The sequence below is a fragment of the Sinocyclocheilus anshuiensis genome, unplaced genomic scaffold (genome assembly GCF_001515605.1).
Source record: "Sinocyclocheilus anshuiensis isolate Anshui unplaced genomic scaffold, SAMN03320099.WGS_v1.1 scaffold274, whole genome shotgun sequence".
NCBI classification, from domain to species: Eukaryota; Metazoa; Chordata; class Actinopteri; order Cypriniformes; family Cyprinidae; genus Sinocyclocheilus; species Sinocyclocheilus anshuiensis.
The window spans coordinates 427,330-447,411 of record NW_015547698.1 but is presented as its reverse complement, the minus strand read 5'-3'; the positions used below and the strand labels follow the sequence as shown (position 1 = coordinate 447,411).

At 36.3% G+C, this 20,082-nt stretch overlaps 2 protein-coding genes and 2 pseudogenes across 2 annotated transcripts in view; 1 reads left to right on the top strand and 3 right to left on the bottom strand.

Annotated features, from left to right (window-relative positions):
- LOC107703760 (galectin-9-like) overlaps nucleotides 1-3,633 on the bottom strand; it is a 5,581-nt gene extending 1,948 nt beyond the window's left edge. Inside the window, exons 1-5 of the mRNA XM_016506485.1 lie at nucleotides 3,504-3,633; nucleotides 3,207-3,295; nucleotides 2,488-2,680; nucleotides 2,289-2,408; nucleotides 1,744-1,773 (exon numbers count right to left, since the gene is read on the bottom strand). Coding sequence (XP_016361971.1) covers nucleotides 1,744-1,773; nucleotides 2,289-2,408; nucleotides 2,488-2,680; nucleotides 3,207-3,295; nucleotides 3,504-3,539 — 468 coding nt within the window. The 5' untranslated portion in view covers nucleotides 3,540-3,633. The remainder of the gene's footprint in view (nucleotides 1-1,743; nucleotides 1,774-2,288; nucleotides 2,409-2,487; nucleotides 2,681-3,206; nucleotides 3,296-3,503) is intronic.
- LOC107703676 (B-cell receptor CD22-like) overlaps nucleotides 1-20,082 on the top strand; it is a 74,927-nt gene that overhangs the window by 11,342 nt on the left and 43,503 nt on the right. The window lies entirely within an intron of this gene.
- On the bottom strand, nucleotides 9,217-9,795 carry LOC107703768 (ras-related C3 botulinum toxin substrate 1 pseudogene; annotated as a pseudogene).
- LOC107703769 (ras-related C3 botulinum toxin substrate 1 pseudogene) lies at nucleotides 12,575-13,153 on the bottom strand (annotated as a pseudogene).

The window sequence follows — 20,082 nt, the reverse complement described above, 5'->3', positions numbered from 1 at the left end:
CTACCTGCGTCACTGAACTTGCGACACAAACACAACAGAACCGCTAGATTTAAATCAGCACAGCCAACGAAGGATCGAACGCAACTGTTTTAAACAAGCGCACCTTTTTTAACAACCAAAAAGTGGCTGCTTCGTTGTCTGTTGAGGAAGTACAGAATCTGCTATGGAGTGGTTTATTGTTTACATTTTTCCCCGAACAAATTTGTTTGGTGCAGCATTCTATATGTATATGTATATGTATATGTATATGTATGCTTGGGCTGTTATGAAAGTCAAAAAAAAAATATATATACATATATATATATATTAATATTATAGTGTTGTTTGGGGTGGGGATAAATTAAATGCGATCTGTGATGACGTCATAATCGTGTTGCATTGTGGTCTATGGAGCGGCCTGAAGTGTGCATATGAAGCAGACTCACTCCCTCGCTCAAAATCGAGGGGTCAAGGGTCGGTCCATATAAACTTCCCTTGTCCACTTCACAAAGTGGAACGTACTTCAAAATGGCAGCGGGGATTCCCCCGATGGGAAGTGCTTAGGGAAGTTTGTGAGTGTGTGTCTAAAAGTGAAGTGGAACACAGCCATAGTGTTGTAAAAATGCAAGTGTTTACAGAGCTTTATTTTTATTTTAAATACTTTGCATTTTAAAATCAACTTCTAAATGTCTGTTCAGTAGTCCCTATAACAGATGACACAATTTAATTTTGTGGTGCTTCTAATTAAGTGATAAAAAGATGTTGTTCAAAATAATTATCACCACTACTCATTTTCACCAATGGAACGTGCAACTCTTTGTTTTACTACCAAATTATATATCTAATAATTATTATTTATATTTAGCATACATTGGAAAGATTTCTGTGATCTCGGCAAAAAGTCTCACGATTTCTTTCCACATCATGATGCATGATGCGATACACTAAGCCTCGTATACTGCTCCGGAACGGTATTCGAGATAGTGTGGATTTAGTGCATTGCAATTTGGTGTTTTTAAGATCTGGGACAGTCTTGTGCACGCGCTCTCAAGTGGCCAAGACCGCAAGTGTGGGTATTTGCACAAGGGGATCCTAAGCCCTTCATCGTTAAGAATATGCTATGGAATTGATTTATTATTTAATTTTTTTCCCTTACAAATTTGTTTGATGCAGCATCCATATGCTTGGGCTGTTTAAAATATTGAAATCTTTTATATATCATATAATTGTTTGGAGTGGGATAAATTAAATGCGATCTGCGAAGACGTAACAATCATGTTGCATTGTGGTCTATGGAGCGGCCTGAAGTGAACATATGAAGTAGACTCACGAGGTCGAGGGTCTGTCCATATAAACTTCCATCGTCCACTTCATGAAGTGGAATGCACTTCAAAATGGCAGCGGGGATTCCCCTGAGGGGAAGTGCTTAGGGAAGTTCACGAGTGCTTGTCTAAAAGTGAAGTGGAACACAGCCATGGAGCTGATGATCTGAGTCAGGTGTGATAAATCAGGGAGATATGCGAAAGGTGGATCCCCGGGACCAGGAAGAACTAGACCAGACAAGTGTGTTGAAGCTGCTTGGCCCTCCAGGGGCAGGATTGGACAGCCCTGGTTTACACATGTCCGTTCTTTTCTAATCACACCGATATGCATTGAAGTGTTAAGAGCACTAAAAACGTCATCAAAGTGTTACAAAGATTCAATCTATCACTAAACAAAATATCTAAAGACCTCTAGGCCTACCGCACATTTCAGATGACTTACCAAAGATGCCGGAGGCACAGGATGATCGGGCTGTAAATTAAATGTGATATTTAGGACAGGTACATATTTAGTAGAATTTGGCTGTTAAATCAAAGTGACTTTAAAATGGCAAAATTACATTATGTGTGCCATTGTAGCACTCTACAACATAATAAAGGTGCTGTTTTAACAGTAAAGTGGTACTAAAACTGAGCTGATGTCCGTCTGTCTCTCCAGTATATCAGCCATAAACAGTCTTTGTTACTAGTGTTTTGTGTGTCTGTTTTTTAACCCCTTGTATCAGTAAGTTGTCTATTTGAAAAAAAAAAATTTTTTTGTACATTTACTGTATATTGTTTAAACTATGTACCTTTTGTTGTTAAATTGCATCTTCACCTTCCAGTGTCTTATATTTATTGTATTGCACGTGGTTCAGTCTGTATATAATGCTGTTGTATGGCTGTAATGTTTCCCTCACAAGTTCAATAAAGAAGCTTCCAAGCTATTGAAATATCAAAACACAATGATATTGCTAATACTGGTATTTAAGTGTATATTTTTCTCACCTCAAGATACTGGAAAGCGATTAAACTCGGTCTGACCATTCCAGCCATACAAATTTTATCCACATGTGTCAATGGCATACGGTGCTTGAACTCAGAGAAGGGTTTCCCATTGGCACTTATCTAGAAAAAGCCAACAACACTAAGGTCATTTTTGACTGAAACTAATTTAGAAAAGCAAAAGTGCACGAGAGTGAATGACCTTGTATGAGCTCAGTGTGATGAGGATCTGCAGAGTAAACAAATGGCCTCTCGGGAAAGGAGTTGGAGCTTTGTTTTCTTCATTGCCCCAAACGCCGTTCAAGCGGGAGTTGTGCACGATGTACCCACCACTGTTGTAGCGAGGGTTAAAGTGCAGAGCAACATCAGCTGCATTCTGAAGGTCCACATGGAATCTGAAGAAGAAGAAGAAAATAACTGCTGTAACATGTCAAACGCAAAATGGGAATGCAGGTGATTTTCTGTTTATCAATGCATTGAAGTCTCAAGGGTATAAACATGTGCAGTTGTATGTGCAAACTGTTGCAAGTGTAAAACAAACAATAAATAACTTTTTATATCTTTCTGGTAAAACATTTAATAAATTATTGCAATTTTAACTGTAAAAATGCTACCGTAAAACCTGTTAATTTGTTAACAGTAAGTTCCCTTACTATATAGAACTGTAATAGATCTATGCTTGGATGGGATAAATGCAGAGCACTAATTCCGAGTATGGGTCACCATACTTGGCCACATGTCACTTCACTTACATTTCATGTATTGTTACAGTAAAATATTGTTGAATGCACTACAGTTAGAAGCCAACTTACATTCCCAGAATTTTTTTTTTTTTTTTTTTTTTTTTTTTTTTACAGCGTATGATTGATGAGATTAAGCAAATTCACATTCATCTTCTTTTACAGATAAACTGTTACTCACCTGTTTGCATCTGGAAAAACCCGTCCACATACAGTAATACTCATTCCCTCCAGCAATCCTCCTGGGATTGGACTACAGAACGGGACAGTCTGTGTGAAACCATTTCGTATCAGACATCTCAATACATGAGTGCTCCACACGTGTGTACAGTCATTTCTTTCAGTCAATTTTAAGCAAAATTATAACAGTGGGCCACATTTTCATGCTTCTGATTGTCCATACCAGCAATCCAAATCAAAGTATGAGGAAATTGCTATTTAAAAAATAAATGAATAAATACAGTTATTGGTCACTTACTGGGTTGAAAAACGGCAATTGCTCATGCAGTGCCATTTTGGCAGATTTTGCTCTCCTCCAATCTAAAAGTGTTTCTTCAATCTTAAACTCAAGACTGACCACCAATTGATCCACTTACAGGTTGTAGTCTCTATTAAAAATACGATCCAAGTTAATGTTTAATGTCTACTGTGTATTTATTGATTAATGATTTTTTATGAGGCCCAAGTGCACCATTTCTGTTTTGTTTGCACATATTGATTGAAGAATGAACTTGTTCAAGCAAGCGAAGGATTCCTGCAAATAACATTTATATTTTCATGTGTATTAAGATGATTTCTTTTAAATCTTTCAATTTAGATCAAATAGACTTTAGCGGTTTGATTGAATTCATTTATAATGAATTCAGTCCTGTTAAATAGGAAGACCAGAATTCTGGGAAAGGAACATTTTTTAAATGGTTAACAAAAATATTTAATGATTAATTTAAGGTCTAACTTTCTGAAAACGGTCACACAAGCCCATGACCAACTCACACAAACAATAACAGTATCCCGTTAGTCATGTGATAATAATATTAAAGTGTCATTGAAGATCTAATATGTAAACTAAACCAGATCTTTCCTTTACTCTTCCGGGCTCGGTGACACTTTATAATAACTTTAATTTATAAATCATTAACAAACTTTATATAATGCTTAACAGATCATTGGTTAGGCTAAGCGTCTGCGCGCACACCTATAGACTGAACTCATAATATGTTTTTTATGATGTCTCCGCTTTCGCAAAATTGTGTTTTTGAAGTTTTCAAAGAAACAATAACATTTTTTTGTTTTCAAAACTTGCACTTTGAGCCCCGTTTTTAAAAGTTTGTGTTTTTAGGTCCAAAATGATCGTAAATGATTGGCCAAAATGCATTAAAAAAAATTTTTGGTAACACTTTATAATAACTTTCATTTATAAATCATTAACAAACATTATATAATGCTTAAGAGATAATTAGTTAATATATATTCACATAGCTATAAATACGAGATAATGTTCTTGTTAATGTTTACTAATGAACTTACTAAACATTACCAAATGTTTATCATATGATTATTTAATGTAAATTGAAATGCTTACAAATGTCAGCAAACTTTCAGTTCATATCATCTTCATTTGTTGGTCTTTGTTTGTTGTGTAGACATCTATTTACACATTTTAAAAAATAATCTATTAATTATTTGTTCATGTTTTTGCAGTACCCAATCTAAAGTGGAAACTATTTATCATTTGCAAATGTTTATAAATGTTTACATTAGTAATGTAATCATTAATACCTTTATGAGCAGTCATCTCGGGCAAAAAGTGTCCCGAAAGACCTGAATTTACCCTCATGTAACATTTTTCCAGTTAATTTTGTTATTAAACTTTACCTAAAGAACGTTTCTGGACTACGGAATGTTATTCGAGTTCAAATCATGCTCACACATGAAGCAGCAGCAAGAAAGATGAAAATTTAAACGGATTGCTATCACACCTTTATGGGCATTGGACTTTTAGCTGCTGTAACAAGGTTTGTGTAAAGGGTGGCAGGTTAAGTTTAGCTTGTAATGTTGGTGCAAAAAACAAAATTATTTTAGGTTTTTATTGCCTCAACACTCACATTAGTATACTACTCTTCAGTATATCAGTAAACAGGATATTTCTTGAATCATAAATAAACAGGAGAAAACAAATAATTTTAAAAAGAAAATACTTGTTCATTTATAAAAAAAAAACAATATAATACAAACAGATAGAGCCCTGTTCCCGTATAATAATCAAATTGACCCCTGTACACTGTTGACCCTTTAACCAACCCTTAAACCTACCCATACCACCAAACCTGTGCCTAACCTTACCCGTACCGCACCTCAACAGCAGCAAAAGTGTTGTGCATTAACACAAGCTTTTAATCATTTTATAACATCTGTTAAAATCATTTGTAGATTTTCAATAAGTGCTTGATCATATGAAAGTTTAATCACATTTGTAAGTATTTTGAACTTACGTGAAATAATGATTTGTTTGAACATTATCTAATGTTTAATAAGTTTATTAGCAAACATTAACAAGCACATTATCTCACATTTCTTACTCTTTGAATATCCATAAATGTATGGACTCCTCCCACCATCTACTCAAGCCAATCAGATAACAGCCATACTTTGCCGACCAATTTTTGATCTCATTTTATTTATTTGTGAATTCAATTAATGAAACTCTGAGAATTATTTGTGGATCTCATTCTATTTATTTGTCAATATGTTTAATTTATGTTAATCTCTTTACATTTATTTGTGGATCATAATCTATGTGGATCATAATCTATTGATCATGACATTACAAGATTTTTCCCAAAACTCTATTGTATAGTCATTTTCCAGTGTATTTACAATCATATTCACATTGTCCATCTGAATAAAGCATACGTTCATGAACCATAAAGTCATATGTTTGCTTACCTGCATCGGTTCCCCTCTTTTTAACAGCACAACTTCAGATCGTTCCTCATTTCCCCATGTCCCATCCTCATAGCTGTTGCACACAACCACATTCTCATCAAAACAGACACTGTAGTAAAATGCAATTCCAGTTTTGTGTCGTAGACTAATCTCCATTCTGTCACAGAAAGAAGAGGAAATTACATCTCTCAAAAACAGCTGTTTCTCTGATCAAATGGAAGCTGGCATTGTCTTATTTCAAGATGATTTATTATGTATTATCTGTGAAAGAATGATATTGTCAAACCTGTTTCCCCCGGGATTGAGAAATCCTTGGATGATGAAGATCTTTCCAGGATGTACTACACCACAGAAGATGCTTTTATACGGGACCATCTGATTGTAATTAAATATATTTTTGTATATTGCAATGTGATACTGCATAGCACATTAACTGCTTAGACCCTTACCCTTGCCAACTTTAAATAATAAAATAATCGCCAACACTTAAAAAATATAGGATTTATTTTTTTTAAGTATTTAAATCCTTAAAATAATGTATTTTAAGTGACACTTCAATATATTACATAACATGTAGAGCGCTGTAAAAAAAACTGGTCCAAAAAAAATAAAAAATCTCAAATGAATCATCAGAAAGGTTTTATTTTTTTTTGTAAGCCACACTGTTGTATCATTCCTGAATAGAAATGCTTAAGAGCTTCAAATAAGTAATGAAAGTGCTAGACAGATTCCACTCATTCACATACACATACACGTACACTCTTGATGTAGATGTCACAGAGTTATTAGATGCATGCAGATAATCTGTCTACCAAAGATTCCAGATAACTTACAAAAGAACCTCGAGGTGCAGCATAATGGGGCTGTAAATGGAGAAACAAAAAAAATAATAAAGTATAGCAGTGGTAATACATGCATAATAATAATATAGGTTTGGTTTAAAAACTGATAGGGACATATTGCTTGGCAGGAAACAACCATTTCATCTGTAATAAATACTTGTTATTTAAGTTAAATCCTGTGTTAATGGGATCACGCATCCTTAGGGCTGCAACGATTAATCGAAATTAAATCGCAAAGGCGATAAATCGCGATTAGGCAGAAGCTGCGATTGTCATGCGTATCTTTGAGTGAAGCACGGTTCTGTGATCAGCAGTAAATCTCCATCCAAAGGCCAGAGGGCAGAAGAACACCTCGCAGAAGAAACCCAGGAAATCCCTATAACGGTTGCTGAATAAACAGAAGATTTAACTGCTTTCACTGATTCAACGTGAATAATAAACACACGATTATGACAATATATGGTTTATCTGAGTTCGTCTTATTATAATTTTTATTACAATAAAGTACATAATAATGCAATGTGAATCAACATAGCCTTTATCAATGCTTAGAATACTATGAAATATGTTGCGTGCCTTATTCTGTGTAAGAAGCCACATCATCTCACAGAAGGATTTATTTCAAACACTCAACTGACGTTATGAAGTGAATTTGGAGCAAAAACATGTTATTAAATGTGATATTTCCACGTGCTTTCAGATGGAGCAGCATTTAGCCGTAGTTCACTGACAAGCTACACAAACAGCTTTCATGATCACAGACCTATATCTTCGATTTAATTTCATATACATTTAAGAGTAAAAAAGTGGACCATGATTTAAGCTGTGTAGTAATTCTATTATCATTCAATCTACTTGTTCTATTCATGTCATTTTTGTAATTTAATTTAAAAAGATGTCATGTTTACTGTTATACTGAGCTTGAACGATCTGCAGCAGAGCTAGGGAGAAATGCTGGAGGTGGAGCTCTAACATGACTACATGACTAGCTATTTTCTGTCTCTCTTCTACTGCTCTGTGTGCAGGTAACTGCAAATAAATTCCAATATCATCCACGTTCAGAGTGCTTGTCCTGGTGAAGGGTGGGACCGGGTCAGACAAATGCAAAGGTCACAATTATACACTATGTACATTATACATAATGTAGTATGCATGTCTCACATTGCAGTATATAATAAATATACAAATTACTTTGATCCACAATCATATATGGTGGTGTACAGCCTGCGGTATCATCGTCCAGGGAATCATCAGTCCTAAAGAAATCAGGTTTGACAGTATAATTTCTCATACATCTACTGTTTGCTTTTTAAACAATGGGATTTGAAAAAAGCAATTAAAGTTCTGTACCGTAGACTACTCTGTTGGTGAAAGAAAGTGAGAGGAAATAATATATATATATAAAATATAATAATAATTCAATGATCAGGTAGATCATTATACCCAGCAGTATTAAAGAATATTTAAAAGCATTTGTGTGTGTGTGCCTGACTGCTATTCCCTACGTTATGGGGACCAAATGTCCCCACAAGGACAGTAATACCAGTAAATTGTGTCCTTGTAGGGATGTTTTTTGGTCCCCATGAAGAAACAAGCTTATAAATCATACATAATTACGTTTTTTGATAATCTAAAAATGCAAAAAGTTTTGTTTGAGGGATAGGGTTAGGCTAAGGGGATAGAAAATACCTATGCCTATATAGAGACCCCATAATGATAGGAATACCTCTGTGTATGTGTATGTGTGTGTACCTTTTCCATTAGAGGGCAATATTTGCCAGTAGCGGCAAGCTGGCAATATGTGTTGCATTGAAGTGAGTCACTGGTATTGTTTTGAATGTGCCCAATTTTATTGTTATTTTTATTAAATCATCCTAAAGATTATATTTAATAGATTACACATTGATAAAAACATGAGTCATTGTGTGAAGCAGTTGGTTCAATTCATTCAGAGATTCAACAAAGCTCTGTTTCTCCTATTTTAATATTTAAAAAATATTGGAGGAAGATGTAAACCCACCTAATCGGGTCTAACTGCTGTAGGGGCCTGTTTACACTTGGTTTTAGGACACATTCTGGTCGATCGGATCACACGTACATGGGAGAGAATCATTTTCATTTACACCTGGTGTTTTAATCAATTTCTGTTGTCTATGGGCAGGTTATGTCATACAACACCAGCAGGAGGGTTAAAGAACGCTGTGCAATTCTAAACAAATCACTGTATATATGAACAAACCAATTATACTCAATCAAACTTCATCAAACCAATGTATTTAAACCAATAATTGATCAAACAAATGTATCCAAACTAATTCTGTACACGTCCCATCATCACTGCCTCCATTGTTTTCTCCTCTCAGGTGAGCTCAGATTGCAGATGGTGCCATGTGTGCAGTCATTTTAGGTGATTAAACACTTTCTCTCTCTTTTCTTCAATGGGGACGGATCCAGGACCACCAGGACAGCTTCATCAAACACCATCTTAAGGCCCTTCTGTGTTAATGCTGAGCACTCCAGGTACTTCACAGCTCCTATTCGTTCAGCCACAGCCAGGCCTTGATGATAGGTGATGGGGCTTTGTTTCTTCTTTTTCAGCTTTTCAATGGTGTCCTTGTCGTCTCTCAGATCAAGTTTAGTCCCGACTAGAATGATCCGAGTGTCAGGGCAATGATGCCTGACCTCTGGATACCACTTTTCACTAACATTTTCTAATGAGTCTGAATCCACGAGAGAGAAACAGATCAAGAACACATCCGTCTGAGGGTAAGAAAGAGGTCGAAGTCTGTCGTAATCCTCCTGTGATGCTGTATCGAACAGTCCCAGGGTTACTGGATTCTCACCAATCATCACAGTGACCGCATAATTATCAAATACAGTGGGGACGTATTCAGTCGGAAAACTACCAGTGGTGTATCTGATCAGAAGTTTTGTTTTATCTGCAGCCGCATCCCCGACGAGCACACACTTTATTGTGTGCATCTGTGTTCACCTAGCTTTATCTGTGAACAAATCAATAAAAGCTGCTCTGACCTGGGATAATCCACCCTCACAATTCAACAACACAGTGAAAAGAAGTCGATAAGAATGAGAAAATGATACATTTTGCTCAGATTTGACTGAGTAAAATCAGCTTACCAATTGCGTGTCAACACATATGCTGCTGCTCCAGTTAAACAAAAAGCCACACCTCAAGATCAGAAGGGTCAAAAACGTGTTCAGAGTGTTTGCATAGGCTTTATAGCCTTTATATAAAATATGTTTCTGTAAATCAGTAACCATTATGCATTCAAAGCTGTGTTATAAATTCTACTTGAACAGGAAGGACTCTTTAGTTTTTTTTTTAATCTGCCAAAGAAACACAGATTATCGTGAGAACGCTGTGAACAAGGGAAAGCATTAAGAATTATGCATTGTCTTTCCTGCTTACCCTGAGAGAAAACAATATGCCTGTAAAAAATAAGATGCATTATCCATATGAAATGTCACATTACAGCAGTGCACAGACACTAAGTTTTAATTTATCCATGTAAATAGAGCTTATCTTCTTGTGATAGTGTTGGCCGTTTGCTCAGCCCCATTATCATCCTATACAGAGAAGAACTGACAGTGGAGGAACACACACACACACATACAGATGCATTGAGTGAAGCACGGTTCTGTGATCAGCAGTAAATCTCCATCCAAAGGCCAGAGGGCAGAAGAACACCTCGCAGAAGAAACCCAGGAAATCCCTATAACGGTTGCTGAATAAACAGAAGATTTAACTGCTTTCACTGATTCAACGTGAATAATAAACACACGATTATGACAATATATGGTTTATCTGAGTTCGTCTTATTATAATTTTTATTACAATAAAGTACATAATAATGCAATGTGAATCAACATAGCCTTTATCAATGCTTAGAATACTATGAAATATGTTGCGTGCCTTATTCTGTGTAAGAAGCCACATCATCTCACAGAAGGATTTATTTCAAACACTCAACTGACGTTATGAAGTGAATTTGGAGCAAAAACATGTTATTAAATGTGATATTTCCACGTGCTTTCAGATGGAGCAGCATTTAGCCGTAGTTCACTGACAAGCTACACAAACAGCTTTCATGATCACAGACCTATATCTTCGATTTAATTTCATATACATTTAAGAGTAAAAAAGTGGACCATGATTTAAGCTGTGTAGTAATTCTATTATCATTCAATCTACTTGTTCTATTCATGTCATTTTTGTAATTTAATTTAAAAAGATGTCATGTTTACTGTTATACTGAGCTTGAACGATCTGCAGCAGAGCTAGGGAGAAATGCTGGAGGTGGAGCTCTAACATGACTACATGACTAGCTATTTTCTGTCTCTCTTCTACTGCTCTGTGTGCAGGTAACTGCAAATAAATTCCAATATCATCCACGTTCAGAGTGCTTGTCCTGGTGAAGGGTGGGACCGGGTCAGACAAATGCAAAGGTCACAATTATACACTATGTACATTATACATAATGTAGTATGCATGTCTCACATTGCAGTATATAATAAATATACAAATTACTTTGATCCACAATCATATATGGTGGTGTACAGCCTGCGGTATCATCGTCCAGGGAATCATCAGTCCTAAAGAAATCAGGTTTGACAGTATAATTTCTCATACATCTACTGTTTGCTTTTTAAACAATGGGATTTGAAAAAAGCAATTAAAGTTCTGTACCGTAGACTACTCTGTTGGTGAAAGAAAGTGAGAGGAAATAATATATATATATAAAATATAATAATAATTCAATGATCAGGTAGATCATTATACCCAGCAGTATTAAAGAATATTTAAAAGCATTTGTGTGTGTGTGCCTGACTGCTATTCCCTACGTTATGGGGACCAAATGTCCCCACAAGGACAGTAATACCAGTAAATTGTGTCCTTGTAGGGATGTTTTTTGGTCCCCATGAAGAAACAAGCTTATAAATCATACATAATTACGTTTTTTGATAATCTAAAAATGCAAAAAGTTTTGTTTGAGGGATAGGGTTAGGCTAAGGGGATAGAAAATACCTATGCCTATATAGAGACCCCATAATGATAGGAATACCTCTGTGTATGTGTATGTGTGTGTACCTTTTCCATTAGAGGGCAATATTTGCCAGTAGCGGCAAGCTGGCAATATGTGTTGCATTGAAGTGAGTCACTGGTATTGTTTTGAATGTGCCCAATTTTATTGTTATTTTTATTAAATCATCCTAAAGATTATATTTAATAGATTACACATTGATAAAAACATGAGTCATTGTGTGAAGCAGTTGGTTCAATTCATTCAGAGATTCAACAAAGCTCTGTTTCTCCTATTTTAATATTTAAAAAATATTGGAGGAAGATGTAAACCCACCTAATCGGGTCTAACTGCTGTAGGGGCCTGTTTACACTTGGTTTTAGGACACATTCTGGTCGATCGGATCACACGTACATGGGAGAGAATCATTTTCATTTACACCTGGTGTTTTAATCAATTTCTGTTGTCTATGGGCAGGTTATGTCATACAACACCAGCAGGAGGGTTAAAGAACGCTGTGCAATTCTAAACAAATCACTGTATATATGAACAAACCAATTATACTCAATCAAACTTCATCAAACCAATGTATTTAAACCAATAATTGATCAAACAAATGTATCCAAACTAATTCTGTACACGTCCCATCATCACTGCCTCCATTGTTTTCTCCTCTCAGGTGAGCTCAGATTGCAGATGGTGCCATGTGTGCAGTCATTTTAGGTGATTAAACACTTTCTCTCTCTTTTCTTCACTGGGGACGGATCCAGGACCACCAGGACAGCTTCATCAAACACCATCTTAAGGCCCTTCTGTGTTAATGCTGAGCACTCCAGGTACTTCACAGCTCCTATTCGTTCAGCCACAGCCAGGCCTTGATGATAGGTGATGGGGCTTTGTTTCTTCTTTTTCAGCTTTTCAATGGTGTCCTTGTCGTCTCTCAGATCAAGTTTAGTCCCGACTAGAATGATCCGAGTGTCAGGGCAATGATGCCTGACCTCTGGATACCACTTTTCACTAACATTTTCTAATGAGTCTGAATCCACGAGAGAGAAACAGATCAAGAACACATCCGTCTGAGGGTAAGAAAGAGGTCGAAGTCTGTCGTAATCCTCCTGTGATGCTGTATCGAACAGTCCCAGGGTTACTGGATTCTCACCAATCATCACAGTGACCGCATAATTATCAAATACAGTGGGGACGTATTCAGTCGGAAAACTACCAGTGGTGTATCTGATCAGAAGTTTTGTTTTATCTGCAGCCGCATCCCCGACGAGCACACACTTTATTGTGTGCATCTGTGTTCACCTAGCTTTATCTGTGAACAAATCAATAAAAGCTGCTCTGACCTGGGATAATCCACCCTCACAATTCAACAACACAGTGAAAAGAAGTCGATAAGAATGAGAAAATGATACATTTTGCTCAGATTTGACTGAGTAAAATCAGCTTACCAATTGCGTGTCAACACATATGCTGCTGCTCCAGTTAAACAAAAAGCCACACCTCAAGATCAGAAGGGTCAAAAACGTGTTCAGAGTGTTTGCATAGGCTTTATAGCCTTTATATAAAATATGTTTCTGTAAATCAGTAACCATTATGCATTCAAAGCTGTGTTATAAATTCTACTTGAACAGGAAGGACTCTTTAGTTTTTTTTTTAATCTGCCAAAGAAACACAGATTATCGTGAGAACGCTGTGAACAAGGGAAAGCATTAAGAATTATGCATTGTCTTTCCTGCTTACCCTGAGAGAAAACAATATGCCTGTAAAAAATAAGATGCATTATCCATATGAAATGTCACATTACAGCAGTGCACAGACACTAAGTTTTAATTTATCCATGTAAATAGAGCTTATCTTCTTGTGATAGTGTTGGCCGTTTGCTCAGCCCCATTATCATCCTATACAGAGAAGAACTGACAGTGGAGGAACACACACACACACATACAGATGCATTGGGTTTACATGTTTTATGGGGCTTTTCTACTGTACAAACTGTATTTCATATCCCCTTACCCTAACCCTAACTCTAAACCTACCCCTCACACAAAACTACATTCCATATAATTTATAAGCTTCTTCATGGGGACCAAAAAAAAAATGTCCCCACAAGGTCAAAATTATTACTATTCTGGACATTTGGACCCCATAACGTAGGAAATACCAGGTAGACACTCTCTCTCTCACACACACACACACTCAAATACCCCTGATATATTTTCCTAATTCAAAGCTTTTCCTGTAGAGTGAGTTTCACTTTAGCGGAAACACATCAGCATTTGCGTTTCTTTCCTATTGATCACACCTGAACGGACAGAAGAAAGGACATAGGTGTTTGATGATAACACGAATGGCGGAACGTTCGAAAACATATACAATTGATGAAAAACATGTCTGACTATTGTATTGTATTTATATTATTTTATTGTATTTTAGTTTTTTGAGAGAAAAACATTATTTCCTTAAAAATATAGTCTAATATGATACAAAAACACTATACTTTTGTTGATAATAACCTGAGGATGTTGTCTAAGATGATGAAATCCGAAAGACAAATGCAAACTCTGAAACCCCTGCTAAAAACAGCTTAGGCATAACATTGTGTGTTATGATGTTTATTTTCTACATTTTTATTGCAATTGTGATTCACTTGATAAATGGTTTGTTTTAAGTGCTACAGACTCATGTCAGATTCTTATTGAGTCACCGATGCTCCAGCAACACTTCAAAAACACTTTGCTGTGATCAAAGTAATATTGTTGAAATTGTTTTCTGTGGATCTCATTATTTGTGCAGCAAATCTTCATCACGCTCTGCTCATCTTCACACATTTGGATTGTTGAGTTGTTCAGACCACTATTGTGTACCTGTTCCAGAATTTGTTTTCCAATTTCCAGAAAATGTCCTTGTTTTGAACATTTTTCTTTGCTTTGTCAGTTTTGCAGAATAGGTGTATTAAAGTAACACAGTTACATTCTTTGAAAGGTTTCACGCTGATTGATGCAGAAAGAGGCAAAGCAATGCAGAGAAAGAAGCAGGTAAACATTTAGCGTTCATAAGGAAACATCTGACGTGTCCTTCCTCTGTTTGGTCTCTGTTTTCATCATTTCACCTCTGATGGATGAGAGACTCACTGAAACACTGTAAAACAATTCTGTTTTTACTTCATTTAGTCACATTACTTTTGTAAAACATTCTTTTGTTGCTTTTCTGTTGTTCTTGCTTGATTTATTGTAAATGTTCAGATCAATATTCTGATCTGGAATCTATAATGATATGTTATCGATGTTATGTATAAGGCATTAGCATCCAGGAATCTTAAAGTCAAGGGCTTTCTTTAGCTTTCGGACAAGTGTCAGAGGACCAGAGACAGCATGACAAAAAGTATGAATGCTTTCTTCTCTCTTTCTATCCTCAGGAGTAAGAAATAACACACATAAATCATTGTGTTTGTTATGCACTAGAACAGAAAGAGACTAGCAGTCTAGATATTTAAGCCAGACAGACAGACAGACACACCTCTGATGGTTGAGGATTTTCTTGTAAATCAGTGTTGTTCCTCTAAGAGAATTGTCTCTCAGTGTCTAGTTACAGTGTTTTTCTGCCAGCCCAGTTGGACCAGTTTTACATGCTCTGTCAACATTTAACTACCACAAATGTTACATGTATTGAGAGGTTTTTGCCTGTAATGTAAAAGCAGTAGAGGACACACAGGAAAGTAGGAAGGAGAGAGGATCGAGTCCTGACAGAGATCAGACTCAAACATGCACCCTGAACATAATAAATTACATACGATTTTTTTCAAATATAGAATATATAGATATATTATTTTCAAATAAAGAGAAAACATGTCAAATAACTGCATTTATAAACACTGGAAAACAAACTTTACTGACCGGTTTGTATTTTTCATATTTAGACCAGATATAAAGATCCATTACACATCTGCATTTGCATCTTGTTGAATTGTGCATCTGAAATCTGTCTCCTGTCGTGAGTCTTTGATTTATTGCATAAATTATGACAGTGTTGCATGTTGATAAAAAGAAAGAAAAATAAAAAAAAAATCACCTGCACTTTTTTCTTAGTATAATTCAATTTTAACCTAAGCAAGATGTAATTTGTCAGATAGTTTGTGAGCATGTTTTGCTTTCAGATCTCTCAGTCATGTTTTGTTTTGTGCCATCTGTATTGAACGTTGGTTTTATTTCCTATAATTTATGTGCAACAAAAATCAGTCTGCCTATAACCTGTGCAAATTAATGTCAAATGTTGTTATAGATAAACAACTGAAATGACAGTTGAATCTTTTTTCTTGGTCTCATGTTTTGATTGGTTGAGCTGTCTGTGTGACGTGCACGCACAAGTGTGTGATATAAAGTTTTCACTTCAGTTTGAGTGACAAACCCATTGCATGCTTACAAATAATGATAACAATAATAGCAAATAAGAGATTGCATGATTCACAGCTTTCTGATAACAGAAACAAAATGAGCGAAAGAGGTGAGTATCTACAGGTTTCCAGCATTGCATAACCTAGCAATAATATATAGGTACATTTATTCTCTAATACCTATAAAAATAAATATAAAAAAAATGAATTCATGTAGTGTGAAATTTCATATATACTATGATTAAATTAACTTTGAATGCTGCTCTTTTTCTGCACAATTACAAATAAAACAATAAAGTATAAATATACAAATGTGTTTGGAAAACAAACATGTTACAGCCTGCTGCAGTCGCTCCACACAAAACAGACACACATACACTCACAAAATTATTATTTTTTTTTAAATGTATAAATGCAGAAAGGTTTCTGTAAGGGTTGGTTTGATGGAATATAACATTTGTACAGTATGAAAACCATGTCTAAGGAGTGTCCTCATAAAACATAAAAATCCAACATGTATGTGTTTATACTTCTGAAAGTCATATTTGTAATGCTAGAATAAAGTATAATTTAAGATCAGTTAAATTTCTGAGCAATGTTGATCTGTTACAAATGAAGTTCACTGTGATTTTAGAAATAGAAACATCTACTGCAATTAGACAAATTAAAAAGACATCCCTGAATCTGTCTCGACTAAATCAGAGGCTCGTGGGAGGACACAGAAAACGACAGAAGACAACACAATGATCCAGTGACGGCTTGATTCAAAAATTCAGATCTCAGTCATGATTATTTTTAATCATGAAGAGATGACTTACTTATAGCGATGAGATGTTCCAGGAAGCTCAGAGAAAGAAACTTCAGAGAAAGTTCTGTAAGTGTGTTCATGTCTTTCTTTGTCTTAAAAACATATTATCGCAATTATATAAACAGCAGAGCAAGAAAAAAATCTGTTCAGGTTATGCATATGTTGTCTTGATGAGTCCTGCACCATAGCATGCCCTGATTGCTGTTAATCAGCACAGAATCCAGTTCAATTTTTAGATAAGTTCTGTTTATATAAACCCTAAACTTTGTGATCAGATTCTCTCAGATTCATTTAGATGTGCATTGCATGTATTCCAATCACAATATCAGTGCAAATGCATTTACATTTAATCTTTCAGCAGACGATTTATCCAAAGCGACTTACAAATAAGGACAATAGAAGCAATCAAACAACATATACGATGTGTTGACCGCCGCATTCAGAAACAGAGAAAGCCATTGCAATAATGTCACTGTTAGCTTAACTTTCATTTTTGCCTGGATTGTATATATATATATATATATATAAAGTATGTCAAAGCTTTTTTTGCAATCATTCAGTAAATATTCAGCCTGTACACTGACCAGTTCATAAGATGTAAATAAACACATGCCATTCATAAGATGTAACCCTAAATAAACATAAACCACTGTGCACATGCACAAGTCTGGATTGTAATAGTGCCGTTTTATTTGAAACTTTGATTGGCAGGGTCTGGGAAACCAAGGATTGTGATGCTGGGTAAATCTGGATCAGGAAAGACCAGTGCGATAGAAACCATTATGAGACAAGAGAGTTTTGAGAGAAGAGATTTGACAAATACTGAAACCTGTGAGCAACAAGAATCACATGTGGATGGAAAGAGCATCACAATAATTGACACTCCTGAACTGACTAATGCATCAGAAGAAAAGATGAAGAAGAATGAAATCGAGAAGTTTGTCAGCATGTCTAAACCTAGTACTCATGTGTTTCTGCTGGTGATCAAACTGGATTTGAGATTCACAGAGGGAGAGAACAACTTAATGGAATGGATTCAGGAGAACATTGGCCCATCATTCTGTTCACTCATGTGGATTTGCTGAGAGGAAAATTGTTAGAAGAGCATAACAAAGACAGTCCAGATTTTCAGGCGTTTACTGAGGGTTTTGGTAGCAGATATCACTCACTCAACAATGAAGATATGGAGAACTGCTCTCAGGTCACAGAACTGCTGTAGAAGATTGAGAAGTTGGCAGAGGGAAAAGGATGGAAGTACTACAGAAATTAAAAGTTTCAGAAAATCATAGAAAGAGATGTATATTTGGAAAACGTTAAAGAGACACTACATAAAGTTGCGTTAGGAGTTGGACCAGTAGGAGCAGCAGCCATGGTGACAGAGGCGTCGTTCTGGGCATAACCGAGTTGGTTTTAGCACCAGCGCTGTTGCTTGTAGGAGGCAGCCTATTTTAAGTTGGAGCGTTTTACAACCCTATTTTTCTTGGTTATGTAAACATTAAGGGAACATTTCATTTTGCAAAAATTATGGGAATTTTTCTCTGAAAATTCTGAAACAAGCAACATTCAAAAAAATGTTAGACAAATGACCGACATTTAAGAAAAAAGCACTCCATGAACAATGTATAACATTTTTTTTTTTTGTGGTAATGTTTTGAGAAAGACCAAATAATTTTGAACATTTTATTATGTTACTGGATGAATGTTTGTTCATTACTTTGAGAGACACTTGCCAAAATATTCTGAGAATGTTTCCAGTTAGCTGGTGTAACTGTCACGTTTATGGTCGGTTTTTGTTTGTTTTCTGTGTTTCCGTTATTCCTGCCTAGTTAGTTTCCATGGTTTTTGATTAATTAGCTCCACACCTGTTTCTGTTCTCCCTAATTGCATTCCACGTGTTTATAAGCCCTGTCTGTTCCGTAGTTCTCTGTCTGCTATTATTTGTATTTGTTTGACAATGATGTGCCACGTGTGTTCCTGCCGTCTTTGTGAAGATTAAAGTCTGTGTATCGCAATTCTCCTGTGTTCTCTGCGTCTTTTTTTTACTGTAAGCATTTGTGGTTGTGAATACAGTATTACTGTCACGTGTATGGTCAGTTTTGTTTTTGTTTTCTGTGTTTCCGTTATTCCTGCCTAGTTAGTTTCCATGGTTTTTGATTAATTAGCTCCACACCTGTTTCTGTTCTCCCTAATTGCATTCCACGTGTTTATAAGCCCTGTCTGTTCTTTAGTTCTCTGTCTGCTATTATTTGTATTTGTTCGTCAATGATGTGCTACGTGTGTTCCTGACTGCTGTGTGAAGATTAAAGTCTGTGTATGGCAATTCTCCTGCGTTCTCCGCGTTCCTTGTTCCTCGCTCCGTGCTCCTCACAGTAGCATACCGTGACAGAATAGCAGACTGAAACAATAAGTAAGCAGCGCCCCTTCTTACCGTGTTTTTGTTTTAAAAGTATTTTCGTTTTCCCTTGTGTTCGTCCCGCGGCATGGAGATAGCCACTCGCTTCTCAGCCCTAGCCCGCAGAGATCTCCCCTATATGGAATATGCATGGGAGTTCTGCGGGATCGCCGCGAAAATGGCACTGGATGACGCGACGCTCAGCTCGCTGTTCTGGATCGGGTCTAATTACCATCACCCCGTGGACCTCCCAGACACCACTGGACTAAGCTGGAGGGAAGGGATCCTCCGGTGTCTGGAGAGAGTCCGGCCCCGAGCCAGAACCAGCCCACCAGCCGCGCCATTCTCAAGCACGTCTGCCGCCCCGAAGTCAAGCCCACATGCCGTTCCCGAGTCAGGCCCACCGGCGTTCTGGGCATAACCGAGTTGGTTTTAGCACCAGCGCTGTTGCTTGTAGGAGGCAGCCTATTTTAAGTTGGAGCAGCTGGACTGTATGTTGGAAAAAATTTATTAAAAGAGCTAAATGAGTTGGATACTTTTGTTATAGTGGACTGATTTGATCCATTTTGCTACTGTTCCTAATATGTTATAAAAATGTTATTTCTGAGTGTTTTCTGAACATTCCAAGTGT